This window comes from Scyliorhinus torazame, chromosome 6, assembly GCF_047496885.1.
Source record: "Scyliorhinus torazame isolate Kashiwa2021f chromosome 6, sScyTor2.1, whole genome shotgun sequence".
Classification (NCBI taxonomy): Eukaryota; Metazoa; Chordata; class Chondrichthyes; order Carcharhiniformes; family Scyliorhinidae; genus Scyliorhinus; species Scyliorhinus torazame.
In genome coordinates this window covers 43,423,114-43,447,078 of record NC_092712.1, presented here as the reverse complement: position 1 = coordinate 43,447,078, position 23,965 = coordinate 43,423,114, and the positions used below count along the sequence as shown (strand labels likewise).

Below are 23,965 nucleotides of genomic sequence, written 5' to 3'. Positions count from 1 at the left end.
CTCCAAACTGCAAAACTAAACTGCAAAATAGCTGACCTGACCTCAGCTTCACCCACTCTCTTACATCACTGTTTTCTTAAAGAGAAATTGCTTAAACATCCATGTCTTAAAGGTACTCTCACATGACACTTACGAAAATGAATCACCTCACACTTATCAGGGTTAAACTCCACCTGCCACTTTTCAGCCCAGCTCTGCATCCTATCAATGTCTCTTTGCAGGCTACAACAGCCCTCCACATTGTCCACTACTCCACCAATCTTGGTGTCATCAGCAAATTTACTAACCCAACCTTCACCTCCATCATCCAAGTCATTGATAAAAATCACAAATCGCAGAAGACCCAGCACTGATCCCTGTGGTACACCACTGGTGACTGGGCTCCAGGTTAAAAATTCACCATCTACCACCACCCTCTGTCTTCTATGTGATAGCCAGTTACTGATCCAATCGGCCAAATTTCCCTCTATGCCATGCCTCCTTACTTTCTGCATGGTGCACCTTATCAAACGCCTTCCTCAATCCATGTATACTACATCAACTGCTCTACCTTCATCTATGTACTTAGTTACCTCCTCAAAGAATACAATCAAACTTGTGAGGCAAGACTTACCCCTCACAAATCCGTGCTGACTATCCTGGATTAAGCTGTATCTTTCCAAATGATCATAAATCCTATCCCTCAGGACCCTTTCCAATAATTTACCGATGACCGAAGTGAGACGAATCGGCCTATATTTCCCAGGGTTATACCTATTCCCTTTCTTGAACAAGGGGACAACGTTCGCCTCTCTCCAGTCTTCTGGCACTATTCCTGTAGACAGTGAGGACATAAAGATCAAAGCCAAAGGCTCTGCAATCTCATCCCTCGCCTCCCAAAGAATTCTAGGATATATCCCATCAGGCGCAGGGGACTTATCCTCAGGCTTCTCAAAATTTCTAACACACCTTCCTTCCGAATATCTACCTCCTCTAGCCAACCAGCCTGTATCGCACTATCCTCCTCAACAACATGGCCCCTCTCCATTGTGAACACTGAAGAAAAGTATTCATATAGGGCCTCTCTTATATCTTCAGACTCCATGCACACGTTCTCCCTACTGTCCTTGACTGGCCCTAACCTCACCTTGGTCATTCTTTTATTCCTCACATAAGTGTAAAAAGCCTTGGGGTTTTACTTGATCCTACCCGCCAAGGACTTCTCATGCCCCCTCCTGGCTCTCCTAAGCCCTTTCTTGAGCTCCTCCCTAGCTACCTTGTATCCCTCAAGTGCCCTAACTGAACCTTGTTTTCTCGTCCTTACATAAGCCCCCTTCTTCCTCTTGACAAGACAGTCAACCTCTTTTGTAAACCATGGTTCCCTCACTCGACCATTTCCTCCCTGCCTGACAGGGACATACATATCAAGGACACGCAGTATTTGCTCCTTGAACAAGCTCCACATCTCAATTGTGCCTATCCCTGACAGTTCCTGTTTCCATCTTATGCTCCCCAATTCTTGCCTAATCGCATCGTAATTACCCTTCCCCCAGTTATAAACCTTGCTCTGCCGTATGTTCCTATCCCAATCCATTGCGATAGTGAAAGTCAGCGAATTGTGGTCACTATCTCCAAAGTGCTCTCCCACAACCAACTCTAACACTTGGCCCGGTTCATTACCCAGTACCAAATCCAATGTGGCCCAATGTCGGTCTATCCACATATTGTGTGAGGAAACCCTCCTGCACACACTGGATAAAAACAGTCCCATCCAAACTATTCGAATTATAGTGGTTCCAATCAATATTTAGAAAGTTAAAGTCACCCATGACAACTACCTTGTGACTACTGCACCTATCCAAAATCTACATTGCAATATTTTCCTCAACATCTCTGTTACTGTTTGGGGGCCTGTAGAAAACTCCTAACAAAGTGACCGCTCCTTTCCTATTTCTAACTTCAGGCCACACTACCTCAGTAGACAGATCCTCCTCAAACTGCCTTTCTGCAGCCATTATACTATCCTTGATTAACAATGCAACTCCTCCACCTCTTTTACCACCTTCCCTAATCTTACTGAAACATCTAAACCTCCAACAACCATTCCTGCCCCTGTTCTATCCACATCTCCGTAATGGGCACAACATCGTAGTCCCAGGTACCAATCCATGCTTCAAGCTCACCAACCTTATTCCTGATGCTCCTCGCATTGAAGTAGATTCATAGAATTTACAATGCAGAAGGAGGCCATTCGGCCCATCAAGTCTGCACCGGCTCTTGGAAAGAGCACCCTACCCAAGCCCACATCACCACCCTATCCCCATAGCCCAGTAACCCCACCCAACACTAAGGGCAATTGTGAATACTAAGGGCAATTTCGCATGGCCAATCCACCTAACCTGCACATCTTTGGACTGTGGGAGGAAACCGGAGCACCCGGAGGAAACCCACGCAGACACGGGGAGAACGTGCAGACTCCGCACAGACAGTGAACCAAGCCTGGGAATCGAACCTGGGACCCTGGAGCTGTGAAGCAATTGTGCTAACCACCATGCTACCGTGCTGCCCACGTAGACATACTTCAAACCACCTTCATGCCTGCAGGTCCACTCTTGTGACTCTGGTATTCGTGAACTCCAGCAACGTTATCTCCTGGACTACAAATCAGTTTCCCATCCCCCTGCCAAATTAGTTTAATTCCATCTTATCTCAATTCTCAGTGATACCAGCTACAGTTTAACTAAGGGTATCAAACTAATGATAGTCATGATTATGTGGGGTCCAAGTACATAATTTCAATAAATTAAGCTTTCTTCCCTTTTGCCTTCTTAATTTTTGCCACTTTTAACCCCTTTTGTTTATAATAATTTGTAAATTACCAATTTATTATTCAGAATATTGATGACAATTATTTTTTGAAATAGTGAGAAAAATTAAGCTGATGAAAGGGTTGGAGGAAGTGAAAGTGCATGAGAAAGAAACTTGCACATTTGAAGTTGAGCTGTCCCATGAAGATGTGGAAACAACCTGGTTGAAGGACAGTATTAGAATGAAATCAGGAGGCAACTGTAGGATTACCACACTGGGCAAGAAGCATGCCCTGACATTGTCCAATTTGAAGGTTGAAGATTCAGGGCTGATTAGTTTCAAAGCTGAAGATATACGTACATCAGGAAGACTCATCGTAACAGGTAAAGCTTGTGTTAAAAGGCAAGAGAAGTCCTGTGGTTTATTATGGGGCATCAAAATACTTCTTATAAAAGAGAATAATCCCTTTAAAGTTCTTCAAATTTATTTAAAATGTTAATTTTATTACTGCCAGGGAGGTCCTAGCATTCCCTCACTATTGGGGTGTCCATGTACCTAGTTTGTAGTTTGAATTTACACCAGCCGCTGAATGATTCTTTGACCATTTTGAGATTGCATCCCTGTTTGTAGTGGAACTACTACAGTATGCATGGGACTCTTCCCATAATTCACATCATTGAAGCAACCTAACAGGAGAGAAAACAATGCTTGAGGTTATCGATTCTAACAATAAAAGTGATGTTTTAAAAACAAAGACATTTAGAGTAACTTACTCATTTTCTTCCAAGGGTTTGCGTAAATATTATTCCCTTACATTTTCTTCTCCTTTAATGCCTAGCTTAATGAGATTAGTTATTTAGTATCTGCTGGTATTATGTTCCGCACTCTCAACTACTGTTCACTGCATGGTGTGAGCATATCTAAAGAATATATAAAATGAAAATTTACAGCATTTCAAAACATTCATTTCCATTTTGGGGAATAAGAAACCCATGGTTGTTCAGTTCACTTTGCAAATTGTACAAATTCTAAAATGTAGATAATAATTTTTTAAAATATTTTGGCTACCACGAACACTGATCGTATTCAAGTGACATTACCATTGATTAATGTTTTATGATTGGAACATTTCAGAATTACATAATCTAGAATATAAACTTGAAAATTCCTAGCTTTACTATTTTATCAGATGCATAAATCCATTTCTTTTCAGTGGGTTAAAGTATTTGCAAAGGAATTGCAGACTTATGTGTTGAACTTTCATAGGTCATTATTTAAATGCTAGAGTGTTTAGATGAGAGTTTGATACATAAGAAAAAAACTTCATGGTAAATACAGCTTGAAGTTTTGATCCAACACAACTTTAAAAATACTGGCTGCAATTCTCGGGAAAAATTTCCAGGTGTGGAAGCGAGCGGGTATTGCCGCGAGCTTCCTGGTGCTCATTCAGTGAGGCCGACAAACCATGTGCATGTGCCGTCGGCTGAGCCGGGGCCTTCAGGTCCCAGAGGACGCCTGCCAGTGGAACGAAGGCCATGGGATGAGGTAGGCAGCTGGCGGCCTCCACATGAGATGTGCATTCTGGGGAAACACCTAAACGTAGTGGTAGAGCTAGGAAAATCAAGCACGTTAAGGATCACTGAGGGCATTGGGGGAGGGGGTGGGGATGTGTGTAGGTAGGTGGTGGGGAGGACGGGACGTTGGCAGGTGCAGCACCAGTGGGAGTGGGATTTGTACAACACATTAAACACTTTTTTGCACAACCATGATGATGCCTCTGTCACTTCCTTCCACAATGTGGCTGACCTCTGGACTCTTTGCCCATCTCTCCAGGCACTCCCCACCCCATCTTCCCCCTCCCTGTCGCGCTCACCCACCTTCCGGCTGTGGGCATGTCCCCGGAGTTGTGTCCCATTCCCTGGATGTTCGGATGTGTGGATTGCAACCCGCAGTGTTCAGGCACAGTGTCCATGCATCAAGGACTGTCAGCATCAACGGGGCCGAGGTGGAGATGGTTAGCAGTTTCAAATTCCTAGGGGTGCACATCTCCAAAACTCTGTCCTGGTCCACCCACGTCGACGCTACCACCAAGAAAGAACAACAGCGCCTATACTTCCTCAGGAAACTAAGGAAATTCGGCATGTCCACATTGGCTCTTACCAACTTTTACAGATGCACCAGAGAAGGCATCCTATCAGGCTGCATCACAGCCTGGTATGGCAACTGCTCGGCACAGGACCGCAAGAAACTTCAGAGAGTCGTGAACACCGCCCAGTCCATCACACGAACCTGCCTCCCACCCATTGACTCCATCTACACCTCCCGCTGCCTGGGGAAAGCGGGCAGTATAATCAAAGATCCCTCCCACCCAGCTTACTCACTCTTCCAATTTCTTCCATCGGGCAGGAGATACAGAAGTTTGAGAACACGCACAAACAGACTCAAAAACAGCTTCTTCCCCACTGTCACCAGACTCCTAAATTACCCTCCTATGGACTGATTTCATTAACACTACACCCTGTATGCTTCATCCGATGCCAGTGCTTATGTAGTTACATTGTATATGTAGTGTTGCCCGATTATGTATTTTCTTTTATTCCCTTTTCTTCTCATGTACTTAATGATCTGTTGAGCTGCTCGCAGAAAAATACTTTTCACTGTACCTCGGTACACGTGACAATAAACAAATCCAATCCAATCCAATCCAATCAAGGTGTGATTGGGATGCCAAGCGATGACTCATAGAATTTACAGTGCAGAAGGAGGCTATTCGGCCCATCGAGTCTACACAGGCCCTTTGAAATGAGCACTCTTCTTAAGCCCACACCTCTACTCTATCCCCGTAACCCAGCAACCCCACCTAACCTAAGGGCAATTTACCATGGCCAATCCACCTCACCTGAACGTCTTTGGACTGTTGGAGGAAACCGGAACACCCGGGGGAAACCCATGCAGACACGGGGAGAACGTGCAAACTCTGCACAGACAGTGACCCAGCCGGGAATCGAACCTGGGACCCTGGAGCTGAGCTGTGCAGCAACTGTGCTAACCACTGTGCTACCGTGCCGCTCACATGCTATATGGCCCGCCCACCCACGGGTATCCGTTTGGCATCTGTGAAGTGCTCCCTTAACCATGATTGCCAATTCCCTTTCGGCAATAGCCTTCAGCTGCAAAGCCAGAAGCCTCAGTAGTAGGTGGGGGTTACGGGTGGTCGTTGGGGCAGACAGGCAGGAACAAGGGTTGCCCCCCGGAACGGGTGCACACGATCCAGGGGTTTGCATGGTGGTGCCGGACGCGGTTGCCCCCCCAGCGCCTCCCACACCCTCCCATGGCAGCCCACCCCTGCGGAGGGTCCCCCAACTCCCAGCCAAGGGTCCCCCTCCCCCCATCGAGCACTGGGGTGGCAAGCCCAAGACCCCCAGGCTCGTTGCCTGTGAGGAAAGATGGCTGCTCACTCCTTCGGTTCCTCACAGAAGCCCTTCCACCAGTTTCAAAAGGACTGCTAATCGGCGAAAGTGTGAGCGTTTGCTGGGGAGGCTGCTGAATGACAGGAGGCTGTTGGATATGTGGTGGCTCTCGGTAATTGTATGGAAATGGAGCTTAAGTGGTGATAATTGGTTTATCGCCATGCTATGGCAAGATCCCGATTTCACTATGGAAGCGGGCCGGTTGCATCACAAACTGATGGACACCTGGCGCGCATCCTGTTTTTGGCCTCTCCCTCTAATCACCGGCCTCGTTACGCTTAAGCGAGGGCGTATCAAGGCCGGAGAATCACGCCTACTGAAACCAGTGGGATAACTCATTAAACAACATTACCAGGAACGCATAAATTGCATTTTCGTCCTATCCTGATACTTATTGATATTGAGTCATAGAGGTCTACAGCACAGAAAATGCCTTTGGTCCCATCGCATCTGCGCAGGTCAAAAACAACCACCTAAGTATTCTAATATCATTTTCCAGCACTCGTGTGCCTTGACACTCTTTCAGGCAGTGAGTTCCAGATTCCCACCACCCTCTGCGTGAAAAAGGTTTTTCTTCACATCCCTTCTAAACCTGCTGCCCCTTACCTTAAATCTATGTCCCCTGGTCATCGATACCTCCATCAGGGGAAAATGTTTCTTCCTGCCTACTCTATCCATGCTCACCATAATTTCACACAACTCAATCATATCCTTCTTCAATGTCCTCTGCTCCATGGGAAACAACTCCAGTCTATCCAAGCTCTCCTCATAGATAAAACTCTCCAGCTCAGGCACCATCTTAGTAAATCTCCTCTGCACCCCTTCCAGTGCTATTACATCCCTCCTTAACGTGGATTCCCAAACTGCACACAGTACTATAGCTGTGGTCTAACCAATGTTTTATACAGTTCCAGACTAACCTCCCTGCTCTTAAACGTTATGGCTCAGCTAATAAAAGGCAAGCATACCATATGCCTTCTGAACCACTGAATCCACCTACCCTGTTACCTAAAGGTGCCGGTGCACATGCACACCAAGATCCCTATGATCATTGGTGCTTCCCAGGGTCCTGCCGTTTATCATGCATCCCCTTGTCTTGTTTGTCCTGTACAAGTGCATCACCTCACATTTATCCAGATTGAATTCCATTTGCCACGGATCAGTCCATCTGACCAGTCTGTCTCTATCCTGTAATCTAAGGCTATCCTCCTCGCTATTTACCACCCCACCAATTTTCACATCACCTGCGAACTTACTTAACTACCCTCCTACATTCATGTCTAAATCATTTTTATGAACCTCAAACATCAAGGGCCCCAACACTGATCCCTGCGGGATCCCGCTGGACACAGGCTTCCAATGTGAAAAACACCCCTCGACCATCCTCCTCTGCTTCCTGCCACTCAATCAATACTGGATCCAATTTGTCAAATTTCCTTGGATCCCATGAACTCTTACCTTCGCTATCAATCTCCCATTATCAAAAGCCTTGCTGAAATCCAAATAGACTACATCAAATGCACCTTCTCCCTGTGTCTGCGTGGGTTTGCTCCGGTTTCTTCCCATTAGTCCCGAAAGACGTGCTGTTAGGTAATTTGGACATTCTAAATTCTGCCTCTGTGTACCCGAATGTGGCGACTGGGGGCTTTTCACAATAACTTCATTGCAGTGTTAATGTAAGCCTACTTGTGACAATAAAGATTATTATTATTATTACTAAAATTGCAAACAAGTGTTAATATTTCCTGGTCATCGTTTATCATGTTGGTTTTGGAACTTGCCTATGGCACTCCACTAGCTAGAGTTTGCCATCCTGAAATGCCCCTCTTATCCTAACTCTCTGACTTCTATTAGTTAGCCAATCCTCTAGCCATGCTAACATACTACCCCCAACATCATGGGCTCTTATCTTATTAAGTAGCCGTTTAAAGTAATCTTTAGTGTTTCTGCTCAATTTCTAAAGGCTGCTTGGAGAACACTGACCCGAAGGTCAGAGGCTGAATGCCCTTGACTGCGGAAGTGTTCCCCGACTGGAAGGGAATATCCTTGGGTGCTACCCATTAAGTCCAGGTCACTTACCAGCCTTTTGCACCATTAGTTTCCCAAATACTTTTCCACTAATGATAGTTATTGCATTTATTACCCCCTTTATACCCCAGATTATTTAGTACTTTTGTAATGTTATTACTGTCTTCCATTGTGAAGACTGAAGTAAAGTATTTATTTAACTCCTCTGCCATTTTCTGGTTCCCCATTATTAATCCCCTAGTCTCATTCTCTCAGGGTCCGATCTTAACTTGGCCTCTCTTTTCCTTTTTATATATTTAAAGAAGCTTATTGTTCACTTTTATATGACTTGCTAGTTTGCCCTCATAGTTTATCTTCTTTTAATTGGTCAACTTTTGTTGGCTTTTAATACTTTCCCAATCCTCTGGTTTACTGTTAATCTTTACCACTTTATATGTTTTTTCTTTCATAAGACCATAAGACATAGGAGCAGAATTAGGCCACTTGGCCCATCGAGTCTGCTCCGCCATTCAATCTTGGCTGATATTTTTCTCATTCTCATTCTCCTGCTTTCTCCCATTACCCCTGATCCCCTTATTAATCAAGAACCTATCTATCTCTGTCTTAAAGACACTCAGTGATTTGGCCTCCACAGCTTTCTGCAGCAGAGTTCCATAGATTCATCACCCTCTGGCTGAAGAAATTCCTCTCATCTCTGTTTTAAAGAATCGTCCCTTTAGTCTGAAATTGTATCCTTTCAGTTTTAGACTATCCTTAATTCCGTGACTAACCATCGTTGATCTATCCCCTTCCTAGAATCCGTCTTCCTCACTGGGGTATATCTCTGTTGTGAGTCATGAACTATTTTCATAAATGTCTGCCATTGCTGATCAACCGTCTTTTCTGCTAAATGCCTTTCCCATGTCCACTCCAACCGTTTTCGGCCAGTCCCGCTGGCGTAAATAAAACAAGGTCCTTACCGGCGGGACCTGGCTCTGCGGGCGGCCTGCGGAGTCCTCGAGGGGGCGTGGGGGGATATAGCACCGTGGGGGGGGGGGGCCCACGGTGGCCTGGCCCGCGATCGGGGCCCACCAATCTGCGGGCGGGCCTGTGCCATGGGGGCACTCTTTCCCTCCGCGCCGGCTGCTGTAACGGTTCGCCATGGCCGGCACGGAGAAGAACCACCCTGCGCATGCGCTGGGATCACGCCAGAACACGCTGGTGCTCCTGCGCATGCGCCAACTCACGCCGGCCGGTGGAGGCCCTTCGGAATCCTCCGCACCTTCAGGGGCTAGGCCGGCCCAGGAGTGGTTTGCGCCGTGCCGGCCGGCAGGGATGGTGCTGGGCGCCACGCCAACCGGCGGCGAAGGGCCTCCGCCGGCCGGCGCGAGTTGGCGCATGCGCTGAGATGATGTTTCGTCTCTGCACCGGCCATGACGGACTGCTACAGCCGCCGGTGCGGTAGAATGGAGTGCCCCCACGGCACAGGCCTGTCTGCGGATCGGTGGGCCCTGATTGCGGGCCAGGCCACCGTGGGGGCACCTCCCGGGGCCAGATCCCCCCGCGCCCCCCCGAGGACCCCGGAGACCGCCCGGGCCGCCAGGTCCCGCCGGTAAGGACCTACTCCAATTTACGCCGGTGGGACCGGCAAAAGACGGGTGGCCATTTGTCCCATCGTGGGCCGGAGAATCGCCAGGGGGGGGGCCACTGCCAACGGCCCCTGACCGGCGCGGTGCGATTCCCGCCCCCGCCAAATCCCCGGCGCCGGAGAATTCGGCAGCCAGCAGGGGCGGGATTCACGTCGTCCTCCGGCGATTCTCTGACCCGGTGGGGGGTCGGAGAATCCCGCCCTAGGAGTCAGACTTTGTCAAAAGATGTGGAGCCACCAGAGCTCATCGCCGAGTGGGTTGTCATCATCCTCCGTCCCATGGACCCTCCCCGCTGTTAATGTCAACCCAGGGTTCACATCCCATAGTGCATGTATCATGGAGGTGGTTGCAGGTGGGCGGGGGGCACGGATGGGATAGGCTGTCCATGCCCCAGGCCAGTCCCCGCCCCCCAGTTGGTGAACCTGGAGGCGAACAGAGCGTCCCGTGCGTGTTGGCCCGGCAATGGCGGTGAACCTTGCTGCCCAGACCTCCTGGTGGGCTCGGTCCACATTGAAATGAATGTATTGTGCCAACTGGAGATATAGGGCATTCGTGATGGCGCGGATGCACCAATGCTATGAGCTCTGTGAGATTCTAGACAGGTCCCCACTCGGCGCCTCGAAGGACCCCGTTGCGTAGATGGTCAGGGTGACCGCCCCTATTGGCCACCGGGAACGGATGCCTTCCCCCATTCCCCCGCAGTGCCAGGTGCGTCATGATCTGGTAGATTTGTTGCACTGTTCCTCTGCTCAGTCGGAGTCTTTGATGGCATGCCCGGTCTGGCAGGTCCTCGAATGATAGGCGCTACTGGTACACGCAAGGAATCATGCGGCGTCTCCTTTTCACCTCCTCCTGCTCCTTGGCCTGTTGTGTGGCCGGCTTTCCATCCTCCTGTTCCTCTGGGGCAGGCTCCGTTGCTGCAGCTTCCTCCTCCTCGAGCAGCTCCAGCTGGTACAGCCCCAGTGCATCCCCAGGGCTGCGGCGACTAGGAGCAAAGCCACCATTGCTGGTTGAATTCCAATACTCATTGTCTGCACGGAGTGAAAGGCTGACATGTTAGCATGGTGCATACCCCGGTGCCCAACTAGGTCCAGCGGGCTACATGGTGGCCCCTGTTTGCACCGCGGACTCTGCCCCCATATGTTCCACCCCCTCAATCCCCGCACCCATGGCCATGTCGGTGGCTGGCACCATGTGGGCCTCTGGCCCTGGTGCCCGTTCCTGCTGCAAGGGGTACCGTTGGATGGCACTATCCAAGCCAGCGGAACGCTCTGCGGGCCCCATCCGCACCCCCACCCCCTTGTAAGGGCTACTGTGGGCGCTTCCCTTGGGCGTGATGCCCCGCCAGTAGATGGTGGCCGGTTGAGGTGGGTGTGGTATGTTGGGGTTGGTGGGATGGAAGAGTGGGGGCACCCTATGGCCGGTGTCACTCTGCAGAACCAGGGGCCATGGTGGGTGGTCAATGGGCTGCACAGAAAGATGGTTAGCATGCAGGCCACGACAATGGCGGTCCTTGCCTAGTGCTGTGTCTAAGTATTCCTTGTGAAGAAAGAACAACTTTGGTGGCAGTTTGAGTTTGATTTTATTATTGATCTTACCTCCTAGGTGTTATGACATTTCAATTGTGGAACATTCAAATCCTGGTTTAAAATTTAAGTAATAAGTTAAGTCTCTGCTAACATTAAAAAGATTGAATGCAAATTTGCAAGTACTTTGAGATGCAACTTTTAAAATATGTTTCGCACCTGTTGCAGTTACTCTCTTATTTTCTTTAAATAGAACCTCCGGTGACTTTTTCCAAAGCTTTAGAAGATATCAAAGTTCCAGAGAAAGATAAAACTATTTTTGAATGTGAACTCTCGAGAGCCAATGCAGAAGTGAAATGGTTTAAGGTATGAATGCATGAAAAAAATCTATCAGAGAAAGCTGAGTAAACAAAAAAAAGTGATAGCTCAAATGTAAGTATTGTGCAGGAGTATCGACTGGCTTAAACACAGAAATGGCAACAACTGATTGGTGTGCCAGGTGTGCATTGTGTTCTTCCCTAATGATGCCGCACAAATACTGTGGGCGGGATTCTCCGACCCCCCGCTGGGCCGGAGAATCATCGGGGGGGGCGGCGTGAATCCCCGAGCGGCCGTCGGTTTCTGGCCAGTCCCGCCGGCGCGGATAGGACATGCTCCCATACGGCGGGACCTGGCTGGTAGGCCGGCTGGTGCGGTCCTCGGGGGGGCGCGGGGTGATCCGGCCCCAGGGGGGGGCGCCAACGGTGGCCTGGCCCGCGCTCGGGGCCCACCGATCTGCAGGCGGGCCTGTACCGTGGGGGCACTCCTTCCTTCCACGCCGGTTCCTGAAGGCTCCGACATGGCTGGTGCGGAGAAGACACCCCCCTGCGCATGCGGCAGAATACGCCGGCCGGTCTGCGCATGCGCTAAAACACGCAGGCGGTTCTGCGCATGCGCTAACTCGGGCAGTCCCTTCGGCGCCGGCTGGCGCAGCGCCAACCCCTCCGCCGCCGGCTTAGCCTCCAGAAGTGCAGGGGATTCCGCAACTTCCAGTTGGCCGACGCCGGAGTGGTTCGCGCCATTCTTGGTGCCAGCGTCGGGCCAATTTGCCGATTGCGGTGAATTCCGCCTTTTGTTTCTCGATTGTGGGTGATGGCCCACATTCACTGGCAGCGGAATTCTCTGGGTCCGCCGCTGTCGATGGGATTTCCTATTGAAGCCACCCCACCTTACCGGGAAACATGTGAGTGAGGGTGCTCTGTCGACGGACCAAGAGAATCCCGCCTCCAGCAGATGGCTGGAGAATTCCGGCCAGCGAGATTGGAGGTAAGATACTTTCTAATATAGAGGAAATCTGATGGTCAAAGCAGCCCAGTTATTACTTTGACTTGTGGTAGTCTACAGGATGGAACTAAGGGGATGAAATAGAGAAAAGAATTGAAATGATCCAGTCTAGACATGACAAAACAAATAATTCGCTTTTTTTTGGCTGATTACAGGTTGAGACAGGATTAGAGTCAAGTAATGTATTGCAGATGAATGTGGACAGTCGTGGAGTAGATAGGGGCTGCATAAGAGGGGATTTGATAGCGGTATTTAAAATCACGAGGATTCCAGACAGAGTCGAAAAAGAATGTAGGTGAAAGGATCAAGAATAAGAGAGCACAGTTTTAAGATAATTGGCAAAATGAAGTAATGATGACATGAGGAGAAACATTTTCACCCAGTGAACGGTTGCACCTGTGATGCAGTGCCTTCGAGTGCGATGGAGGCAGATTAAATGAAAGTATTTAAGGGGGAATTAGATTGTGATCTAAAATGGAAGCATGTACATGGCTATGGGAGATGATGGGGGAGTGGCATGAGCTAGGTAAATTGCTCACACAGAGATCTGGTGCAGACATGACAGGTCAAACTGCTGCCTTCTGTCGTTCTGTGATTTACCTAACCTGCAAAAATTCAAACCTCGACTTGTGGCAAAGATGGCCACATATTTGTGAGTTATCAACACTTGCAACAACTTTGAATAAGAAAGTGAGTTTTTAGATGGGATTGTAGCTTGCACGCACACAGTTTCAACAAAGTGTGGTAGTCTGTGTTAGGAGGATTACGGTACCTAGTAATGCCGGAATACCATTGGTGGAGAATGTACTTGTTCCATTGGATAAGCTTACATGTTAGCTCCGCCTTGCAAGGCGGGGTATAAGAGTCCGTGCTGTCCCAGCAGCTTCCTTCTGTTTCTGCGCTGCTGGGGGAAACATCTAGCGTATTAAAGCCTTCAATTGTCTCCAATCTCGTTTCTGAGGTTATTGATTGTGCATCACAAAGTTTCTTTGCAAAAGTAATAACAGATGTAATTGTACTCCCACTTTGGGTCAATATCCTTTTATAGCCTTTTCTTTAAAAAACTATGGGTGGGGTTATCCGGACATGTCCGCACGGCGACCGGAGAATCTCGCCCGAGGTCAATCGACTTCTCCAATATCCATGTCTCGCCCGTGGCATTCTTGCGGCGTGCGGGGGGGAAGAATCCAGCCCTATGTAACATACTCTTAAATGCTGGCATGGTCACTAACTCTGACTATACATTTTTTGAGAATGTCAGTTTATATCAATTTCACTATATTTTGTGTGCCATCACAGTAGCCAATAATGTAATGAACCTTTCTGTGCTGGAGCAGCAGGTTGGCACAATGGTTAACACTGCTGCCTCACAACACCAGGGACATGGGTTCAATTCCGACCTTGAGTGATTGTCTGGATGGAATTACAGTAGCACAGTGGTTAGCACTGTTGCTTCCTGGGTTCAATTCACGGCGTGGGTCACTGGTCCACCATCAATAATACACAACGAGTTTATAAAAGTTAACTGAGGCTTTAATACGCTAAACAGCAAGCCTCCAGCCTCTGGACCCGAACTGGGGCCGGAGGCGGAGACTTGCCACTTTTATACAGAAGCCCCAAGGGGAGGAGCCATGGGCGGAGCCAACCTGGACAAGCCCAGGCATGTATGATACAGTACAGTCCAGACAATGCAATCACGTGGTTTACCACAGTCACGGTCTGTGCGGAGTCTGCACACTCTGCTCGTGTCTGTGTGAGTTCCCTCCAGGTACTCCGTATTCCTCCCACAAGTCCGAAAAGACTTGCTTGTTAGGTGAATTGAACATTCTGAATTCTCCCTCAGTGTACCCGAACAGGCGCTGTAGTGTGGCGGCTAGGGGATTTTCACAGTAACTTCATTGCAGTATTAATGTAAGCCTACTTGTGACACTAATAAAGATTATTATTAATTTGCATGTTCTCCCAGTGTCCCCATGGGTTTCCTCCGGGTGCTCTGGTTTCCTCCCACAGTTCAAGGATATGCAGATTAGATGGATTCGCCATGCTAAATTGCCCCTTAGTGTTCAAAGATTAGGTGGGATTATGGGGATAGGGCGGTTGATTGGGCCTGGGTAGAGTGTTCTTTCTGAGGGTCGTTGCAGATGAGTGGCATTCTCTGCAATGTAGGGATTCTATGATACATAATCGCTTCCTGAACATCCCATATGCCAAGTAGTTAAATGTATCATGGTGGGTTTATACGATTCAAGCTTTTCAGAACTGTAAGACACCTAGAAACCACTTGCTCTTTCCTTAGCCATTTCTATGGTGCTCAGAGCATACCCACGAAGTTATCTACCTGCAATTGCCTCAAAGTTCTTTCATATGAGAAATTGTTAGCTTTCATGCAGTTTTGTCAGCAACGTCAGCAACTCTCCACTGGCTAGAGTCATACTTTGCAAAAAAAGATGGTTGTGCTTCTTGGAGGTCAGTTACCTCAGCCTCCAGACGTTGTTCCAGGAGTTCCTCAGAGCACAATCATTTTCAGCTGCTTCATTAATTAACGACCTACCCTCTATCATAAGGTCAGTAATGGGGATGCTTGCTGATGATTACAGTCTTCAGTTTCATTTGCAACTCCTCAAATAATATCCACATGCAATGAAACCTGGACATTATTCAGGTTGGGGCTAATAAGTGGTCACACAAGTGCCACTTCGTGACCATTTGCAACAAATGAATGTCAAGGGGAGTTGGTTAGATTCTCTTATGGCATTATCATAACAGAATCTCCTCCTTCAACATCCTGGGGTAACTATTAACCAAAAGCTTAACTGGGCAACCCTGTAAATACCATGGCAACCAGATCAAGACAGAAGCTGGATATTGCACAGTAGTTAGCTCCCCGCCTGACTCCCCAAAGCATTTCCATCATCTATGAGGTACAAATAAGGAGCGTGTGGAACACTCTCCAGTTGACTGGATAAGTGTACTTCCAACAACAGTTAAAAAGCTCAACACATCAAGACAAAGCAGCCTGTTTCATTGGAACATCATATATCATCTTAACATTCACTCCCTTCACTACCGGTTAACCATGGCAGTCGTGTGTACCATCCAGAAGATGCATTGCAGCAATTTACCAATGTTCCTTCAACAATACCTTCCATATCCAGGATTTGTACTAGCTATAGGAACAAGGGCACTGCACGCATGGTATTACAGTGATGAGACTTTAATGGATGGTTCTGTATTGGCAATGTTTTGTGACTAAGGGCAAAATGGAGAAAAGAAAGAGATTATGTGATCTGTTCTACATTCTGTTAGCAGTAAAGCTGGGTAGTTCGGTTGTTAAAAATTAAAGAGAGGCCCATGTTTTACCCAGAGGAACGTGTAAGGTGGACATTGGCAGAAACATCTGTGTTATGAGCGGATAGACTGCCAGGCTTGGATTATCACCTTCAGAAATGATGGCTGGACCTGATTCCAGGAACTCCGCCCCATTCCTGTGGTTTCTAATTTCAACAGGGCCTTTACAGAGTGCAGGATGGTTTGGGCCTAAAGTCAGCACCCTGCAATCGTGAGGTGACTAGCTTAATTGCAGGAGCAGGCATGTTCTTGTCCTCAGTAATTTCTTTGGTGTCGGGGTGGTTTTCAGTGGATCATGGCACTGTAGAGGTGTCATTAATCATAGTCAGCAGAAGGGAACCTTTTAAAAGGTCAGTTCAAATGGTTCCCCTAATGCAACGCCCCCCCCCCCCCCAAGCAAGTATGTCCCCCAAACAACCCCTATACCACCTAATGCCCCCATGCCCAGCTATGCCAAGAATACATAATGAGGCATGAGTCTCAAATTCCATTTGAAACACCTGAGCCCCAGAGAAAACATTGCTTGATTGTCAGATCCGGCTCTCTGATCTGTTCTGTCAATTTCACAATATTTATTTGTATAAGATTAAGAGGTTTCAAGTTTCAGCGGTTTCATTAATTGAACTTTAAAGGGTCTGGATGATTGTCACTTTTATAGGGCTGTAGTGAAAAAGAGTTTTATAAGAAGGTGGACAGTTATCAATGAATGACCTTTTGAAAAGCGTTTTTTGCACATCGTACTGTCATCATAGGGTTAATTGCTTTTGTATAGGGTATGGTGGGTGAATGGGCATGGAATTGTCGTGGCTTGACATGGAGGTATGAGAGACCATAGGGGTTGCTTGGTGGAACATATCTTGACAAGGGGGAATGAGGGGCCATCGGGGTTATTTGAGGGGCATACCTTGTCATGGGACATGAGGAGGCATGAGTCGTATGGGGTGGCATACCTTTATATGTATGAAGCTTGAGGAAAATGTGCGGCAAGCTTGACTAAATGGTTCCAAGATAGAATTGAGTTGGAGTCTTTAAAGGATCTTTAATCAGTATTTCCACCAGAATACAACGGGTTTTGAGAGAAGTCGGTCCATTGGAAGCCATTTGTGGGATCAGAGAAGCCAGCTTGCCAGGATCTGTGAGAGAGAGTGCAGTTAGAGGTAGCTGGTCTCTCTGGTTCACTGTGCAGCACTGTATGTAGGATCTGGACTGAAAAGGTAAAATTTGTGAGGATTTAAAATGAGCTGAAAGATTTGCTAATCTTGAGCTGGAGAGTGGATCTTCAGGAAAACCCTCACTGTGAAGGACAGTTCTGGAGTCAAAATCTATCAGGCGGAGAAAGGAAAAGAACAGAAGTTAACCTTGGAGAGATAATAATCACTTTGGAATTGTTCCAGGAGAATTGAATATCTACTTAAAGTATAACCTGGAAGTGGAATTTTTGATTGTATTAAAAGGGGAAATTCTGCTCTGGAGTTTAAAGTATAAGTTGCCTTCATCGTTGTGGTGACCTTTCACTGGAAGTTCAAATTTCTTTTTAAAAGTTGTTGGACTCTATGGGGATTGAAATGAAATGAACACCACCACCTGCAAGTACCTCTCCCAGTCACACACCATTTTGACTCAGAATTATGTCACTGTTCCTTCACATGAATGGCATCAGTTCAAGAAGGCTGCCCACCACCACCTTCTCAAAGGCAGAGATGAACAATGGAGCTGGGCTGGTTTTTAAACTGAGCCGGGGGTCTGTTTTTCCGTGCCTATTTGATCCCCCCTGGCCCCCTCCATCAGCTTCATTAAGATCAACTTATGGAACCCCGTCCATTCCCTCGCTACCTGAATCCCCAAATACCTGAACCTATCCCTCGCCACCTGGCATCCCCTCCTAAATTAGCCCGCTGTCCCAGCTCATTCACCGGGAAAACTTCGCTTTTCCCTACATTGAGTTTGTACCCCGAGAACCCTCCAAACCTTCCCAACAGGCGCATAATCCTTCCCATACTCTCCATTGGACCTGAAGCATACAGCAACACGTCACCGACATAGAACGACACCTGGTGCTCCCTCTATCCCCTAATAATCCCCCGCCACTCCGCCGACCCCTTAAGAACCATCGGCAACGGCTCTATGGCCAGCACAAACAACAACGGTGACAGCGGGCACCCCTGCCTCGTGTACCTGTGTATGTCAAAGCTTTGCAAACTCATATTATTCGTCCTCACACTCGCCCTTGGTGCCACACATAGCAACCATGCCACAAATCTTGGCCCAAATCCAAACCTGCCCAAAAACTCGAATAAGTACCGCCACTCCACCCAATCAAATGCCTTCTCCAAGTCTATGGACACCACCACCTTCGGTACCAGAGCCCCTGATGGATTCATCCCTACATTCAACAACTGTTTTATATTACTCACTAGCTACCTGTCCTTCACAAAGCCTGTTTGATCTTCTGCAACCACCCCCAGGACTCAATCCACCAGGCTCCCCGCCAACATCGTGTTCAATAGTGAATAGGGCGTATATGAACCATATTCTATCGCGTTCTTCCCCTTTTTCAGAATTAGCATGATTACTACCTGCATCATCGTCTCTGGCAGCTCCCACTTCTCCAGAGCTTCATTAAACGCCTGTGGTAATACCAGGTATTGCGGTACCAGAGAGAGGAATAACCATTGGCTAGACTGCGGGGTCTACCATTGGGCAATGTACATAGCCCCGCCCTGAGAGGCGGGGTATAAGAACCAATGCCGTCCCAGCAGCCCTCACTTCGGTAACTTTGCTGCTGGGTACAGTTCTATTTGATTAAAGCTGAATCAATATGACTCCACGTGGACTCAAGCGTATTGATTGCGTATCAACGCCCTCAACAGATGTGGTGTCAGGTCCGTCGCAAATTTCTTCTAAAATTCTGCCGGGTACCCATCCGGACCTGGAGCCTTCTCCGACTTCATACTCCTGATACTATCTAGCACCTCCCTCAGCCCCAGCGGCTCCTCCAATGCCTGCCTCTTTGCTTCCTCCACCTGGGAAAATTCCAACTCGTCCAGAAACCGCCCCATGTCCCCCTCCTCTCCCCCTGGGTCTGCCTCATAACGTCCCTGGTAGTACTCCTTAAATGCCTCATTTATCTTCCCTGGTTCCAACACCACACCCCCAGCCCGATTCCGTATCTTCAATATTTCCTTGGACGCGGCCTGCCTCTGCAGCTGGTGTGCCAGCATGCGGCTCGCCTTCTCCCCATACTCATTTGCACCTCTCTTGCCCTACGCAGTTGGCCTATCGCCTTCCCCATTGTCAACCTGTCAATCTGCCCCTTCAACTTTTTCCTCCTCGCCAATCCCTCCGTGGTGACCCTCGTATACTCCCTGCCTACCTCCACTATCTCGCTCGCTAGATGGTCATTTTCCTCTCTCCTTTCCCTATCTGCACAAACCTTAAACAAAATAATTTCCTCCCGGGAAAGCCTTCAGTGCTTCCCAAATAATGGCCGCTGACACCTTACCATTCTTTTTTAAAATAAATTTAGAATATCCAATTCATTTTTTCCAATTAAGGGGCAATTTAGCATGGCCAATCAACCTATCTTCAACATCTTTTGGGTTGTGGGGCCGAAACCCATGCAAACACGGGGAGAATGTGCAAACTCCACACGGACAGTAACCCAGAGCCGGGATCGAACCTGGGACCTCGGCGCCGTGAGGCAACCGTGCCAACCACGTGCGCCACCGTGCTGCCCTTCACATTCTCCCATTCTGATTCAACTCCACATACTCCTTAATCGCCGCCCACACCTTATCACAAAAACCTCCATCCGCCAACAACCTTGAATCAAGCCTCAACCCCGGCCTCTGCGCTCGTCCCGTTCTAAACCGAATCTCCATCCAGTGGGGTGCATGGTCTAAGATAACTATCCCCGCATACTACCCCCTCAAAGATCAAAGAACAATACATTACAGGAACAGGCTCTTAGTCCCTCCAATCCTGTACCAGTCTTGGCCAAAACCCTCAGCAATTCCTAGTGTCTTATCCCACTTTACCCATCCTATCCATGTCTTTGTCGAGTTGCCTTTTGAACAGCATTAATTTGTCTGCTTCCACAACCTCCCCTGGTAGTGTGTCCCAGGCACTCACTACCCTCTGTGTAAAAAACCTGCCTCGCACATCTCCTCTAAACTTTGTCCCACGGACCTTAAACCGATCAATGCCCCCTGGTGACTGACCCCACCACCCTGGGAAAGAGTGCCTGCCCATTCACTCTATCCATGTCCTTCATAATCTTGTAGACCTCTATCAGGTCACCCATCAACCTCCATCTTTCTAATGAAAACAGTCCGAGTCTATTCAGCCTCTCCAAATAGCTAACACCCTCCAGACCAGGCAACATCCTGGTAAACCAGATATGGGGGAGGACACTTGCCCCCGGTGGCCGTCAAGGTGAATGTCGCCCTGAACCTCTTAAGGGGCTGGTTTAGCAGAGTGGGCTAAACAGTTGGCTTGTAATGCAGAACAAGACCAATGGCGCATGTTCAATTCCCGTACCGGCCTCCCCGAACAGGCGCCGGAATGTGGCGACTAGGGGCTTTTCACACTAACTTCATTGAAGCCTACTTGTGACAATAAGCGATTATTATATTATTATTATTATCTCCTCTGCACCCTCTCCAAAGCCTCCACATCCTTCTGGTAGTATGGTGACCAGAATTGTGCGCAATATTCCAAGTGCGGTCTTACCAAGGTTCTATGCAACTGTAGCATGACTCGCCAGACCCAATACCTTCTCCTTATCGATGTTAACATGATCCAGACTGTCCACACATCCTACCCAAGAATCATCTTCCACAAAGTCCCTTTCTTTGGTGAACACTGATGCAAAGTACTCATTTAGTACCTCACCCATTAAATCTGGCTCAACACATAGATTCCCCCACTGTCCTTAAGTGGTCCGATCCTTTCCCAGGCCACACTCTTGCTTTTTACATATAAATAAAAAGCTTTGGGATTCACCTTAATCCGACTTGCCAAGGACTTTTCATGACCCCTTCTAGCCCTCCTAATTTCCCGCTTCAGTACCTTCCGACTTTCTTTATACTCCTCAAGAGTTTCGATTGTCCCCACCCTTCTAGACCGTAAAAAAGTCTCCTTTTTCTTTTTGACGAGGTTCAAAATATCCCTCCTTATCCAAGGCTCCCGAAACTTCCCATACTTATCCTTCGTTCTCTCAGGAACATGACTTTCCTGAATCCTAATCAACTGGTGCTTGAAGGACTCCCACATGTCCGATGTTGATTTACTATACAACAGCCGCACCCAATCCAAATTCTTCAATTCCTGTCTAATGTTGTCGTAATTTGCCTTTCCCCAGTTTAGCACCTTAACGCGAGGGTTACCCTCACCCCTGTCCAAAAGTCCCCTAAAACTTACGGAATTGTGGTCACTACTCCTAAAATGTTCCCCTACTGAAATCTCAACCATCTGTCCAGGCTCATTCCCCAATACCAGATCCAGTACTGCCCCTTCCCGAGTTGGAAGATGCAATATGTGGATGTTTCCACATATTGCATCAAGAGGCTTCCTGGATACAACTTAAAAACTCTGCTCCATCCAAGCCCCTAGCACTAAGTGAGTCCCAGTCAATATAGGGGAAATTAAAATCTCCTACTACAACAACCCTGTTAATTTTGCACCTGTCCAAAGTCTCTCTATCTATCTGCTCCCCTATCTCTCGCTGGCAGTTTTGGGGCCTGTAATAAAGATTGTGATTGCCCCTTCCTGTTCCTGAGCTCTACCCAGGTTGCCTCCAAAATGTCCTCCCGCAGTACGGCTATAATATTCACCTTAACCTGTAATGCTACGCCCCCACCCTTTTTATATCCCCCTCCATCTCTCCTGAAGCTTTTATATTCTCCAACGTTCAGCTGCCAATCTTGCCCTCCCTTTAACCATGTTTCTGCGATAGCCACAACATCGTAAATCCAAGTACTAATAAGTGCTCTAAGTTCATCTGCCATACCCACTATATCTCTGGCGTTGAAACAAATACACTTCAAACCACTGCGTTTAAGCTGACAGGGTGATGTTGTTCTCTTATTTTTGTTCTCTATTTCCCCTTCAGTTATTACACCTTCTAAGCTAGCGTTCTGGTTCCCACCCCCCTGCCATACTAGTTTAAATCCTCCCAAGTGACTCTAGCAAACCTCCCAGCCAGGATATTGGTGCCCCTCCAGTTTAGATGCAACCCGTCCTTGTACAAGTCACACCTGCCCTGGACAAAATCCCAGTCTCCAGAAATCGGAATCCCTCCCTCCTATACCACCTGTTTAGCTGCACTACCCTCCTATTTCTAGCCTCACTGGCACGTGGCACAGGGGGTAATCCTGAGATTACAACCCTAGAGATCGTGCTTTTTAACTTATTGCCTAACTCCCTGAACTCCTTCTGCAGGACCTAATCACTCTTCCTGCCTATGTTGTTAGGACCTATGTGTACTATGACCTCTGGCTGTACACCCTCCCCCTTCAGGATGTCCTGTGTTTGTTCAGATAGGCTATCCCAACAGTATACCTGTTAGAAAGGGGGACATCCACAGGGAATTCCTGCACTGCCTACCTGCCCTTTCTAGCGGTCACCCATCTGTCTGCCTGCACCTTGGTGCGTCCCTATAACTCCTATCTTTGACGCTTTCCGCCACCTGCATGCTCCTAAGTGCATCCAACTGCTACTCCAACCAAACCACACAGTCTGTGAGGAGCTGCCGTTGGTTACACTTGCTGCAGATGTAGTCGACTGGAATGCTGGAAGCGTCACGGGTCTCCCACATATCACAGTTCGAGCACTGCACCCTGCTGAGTGACATTTAAGCACTAGTTAATTAATTCAAAATAATCACTTCAATCGTTATTAGATTAAGTTACAATTAACTATGTGTTCCCTGGCACCAGATTTTTACTGTAAAATTTAAATGCTAAATACTAATCTCTGCCCTCAGGTTTAGTTACTCCTCTACCTAGTTAAGTAATTAGTTTTAATTAGTTTTTTCAGTGTTTTTATTTCAAATTTAACACAGATTCCCTACCAGCCAATCAAGTCACAGCTTTACTGTGACGTCACTTTGTTTTCCCACCCCACAATTTGAAAACCCAGAGTCACAGACATAAGTACCACTTACCTCCTCAGACTGCAGTCCCGATTTCTCCTTCAACTCCGCTCTCGATATGAAGGACTTCTCTGCCTTACCTGCAACTCACCAATCAGTTCTCTCCCTTGTAGTCACCTCCAGCAGGACAAGGCCACTCCATGGAAATTTGTGCAACAAATCTAGGGATAAAAGGCACCTCTTCCCGACCCAGCTTCGAATTCCCACCTAGCTTCAAATTTCCAAACTCACTCTTCGATGTGTCTCACTCTTCGATGTGTCTTCTCTGGCTCACTGGGAGTGAGTTTTGAATTGCTCTTTCAAATTGGCCTGAGATGACTCCCCCCCCCCACCTGGTACTTTAGATCAATGCAGTTTCCAATCAGTGTCTTTGGGTGACTGACAGGTAACTGCCACTCAGTTATGTGAGTGGGTGGGGCAGCCCCTTATTAACCTTTACTGCACAATTTCTTGAAATTCTAGAAAACGAAAGACAAGAAGGAAATAATGTAAAAGACAGTTAAAATGAAATGGAATGAAAACAAAGGGGTCGAGGTGGGGAAGAGCTAATCATCTGAAGTTGTTGAAGACCAGAAGCGTGCCTAACCGGAAGATGAGATGCTGTTCCTCCAGTTTGCGTTGAGCTTCACTGGAACGTTGGGAATGGGAGCTTTTATCTAGATATAAATGTGGTTCCTGACATAGACCAGCGAGAAACGCGAC

General features: G+C 47.8%; 1 protein-coding gene across 1 annotated transcript in view; it reads left to right on the top strand.

Annotated features, from left to right (window-relative positions):
- The window catches only part of LOC140424765 (obscurin-like), a 1,044,598-nt gene that overhangs the window by 223,017 nt on the left and 797,616 nt on the right, over nucleotides 1–23,965 (top strand). The window contains 2 exon segments of the mRNA XM_072508149.1: nucleotides 2,904–3,170; nucleotides 11,693–11,805. Of these exon segments, the coding sequence (XP_072364250.1) occupies nucleotides 2,904–3,170; nucleotides 11,693–11,805 (380 nt within the window).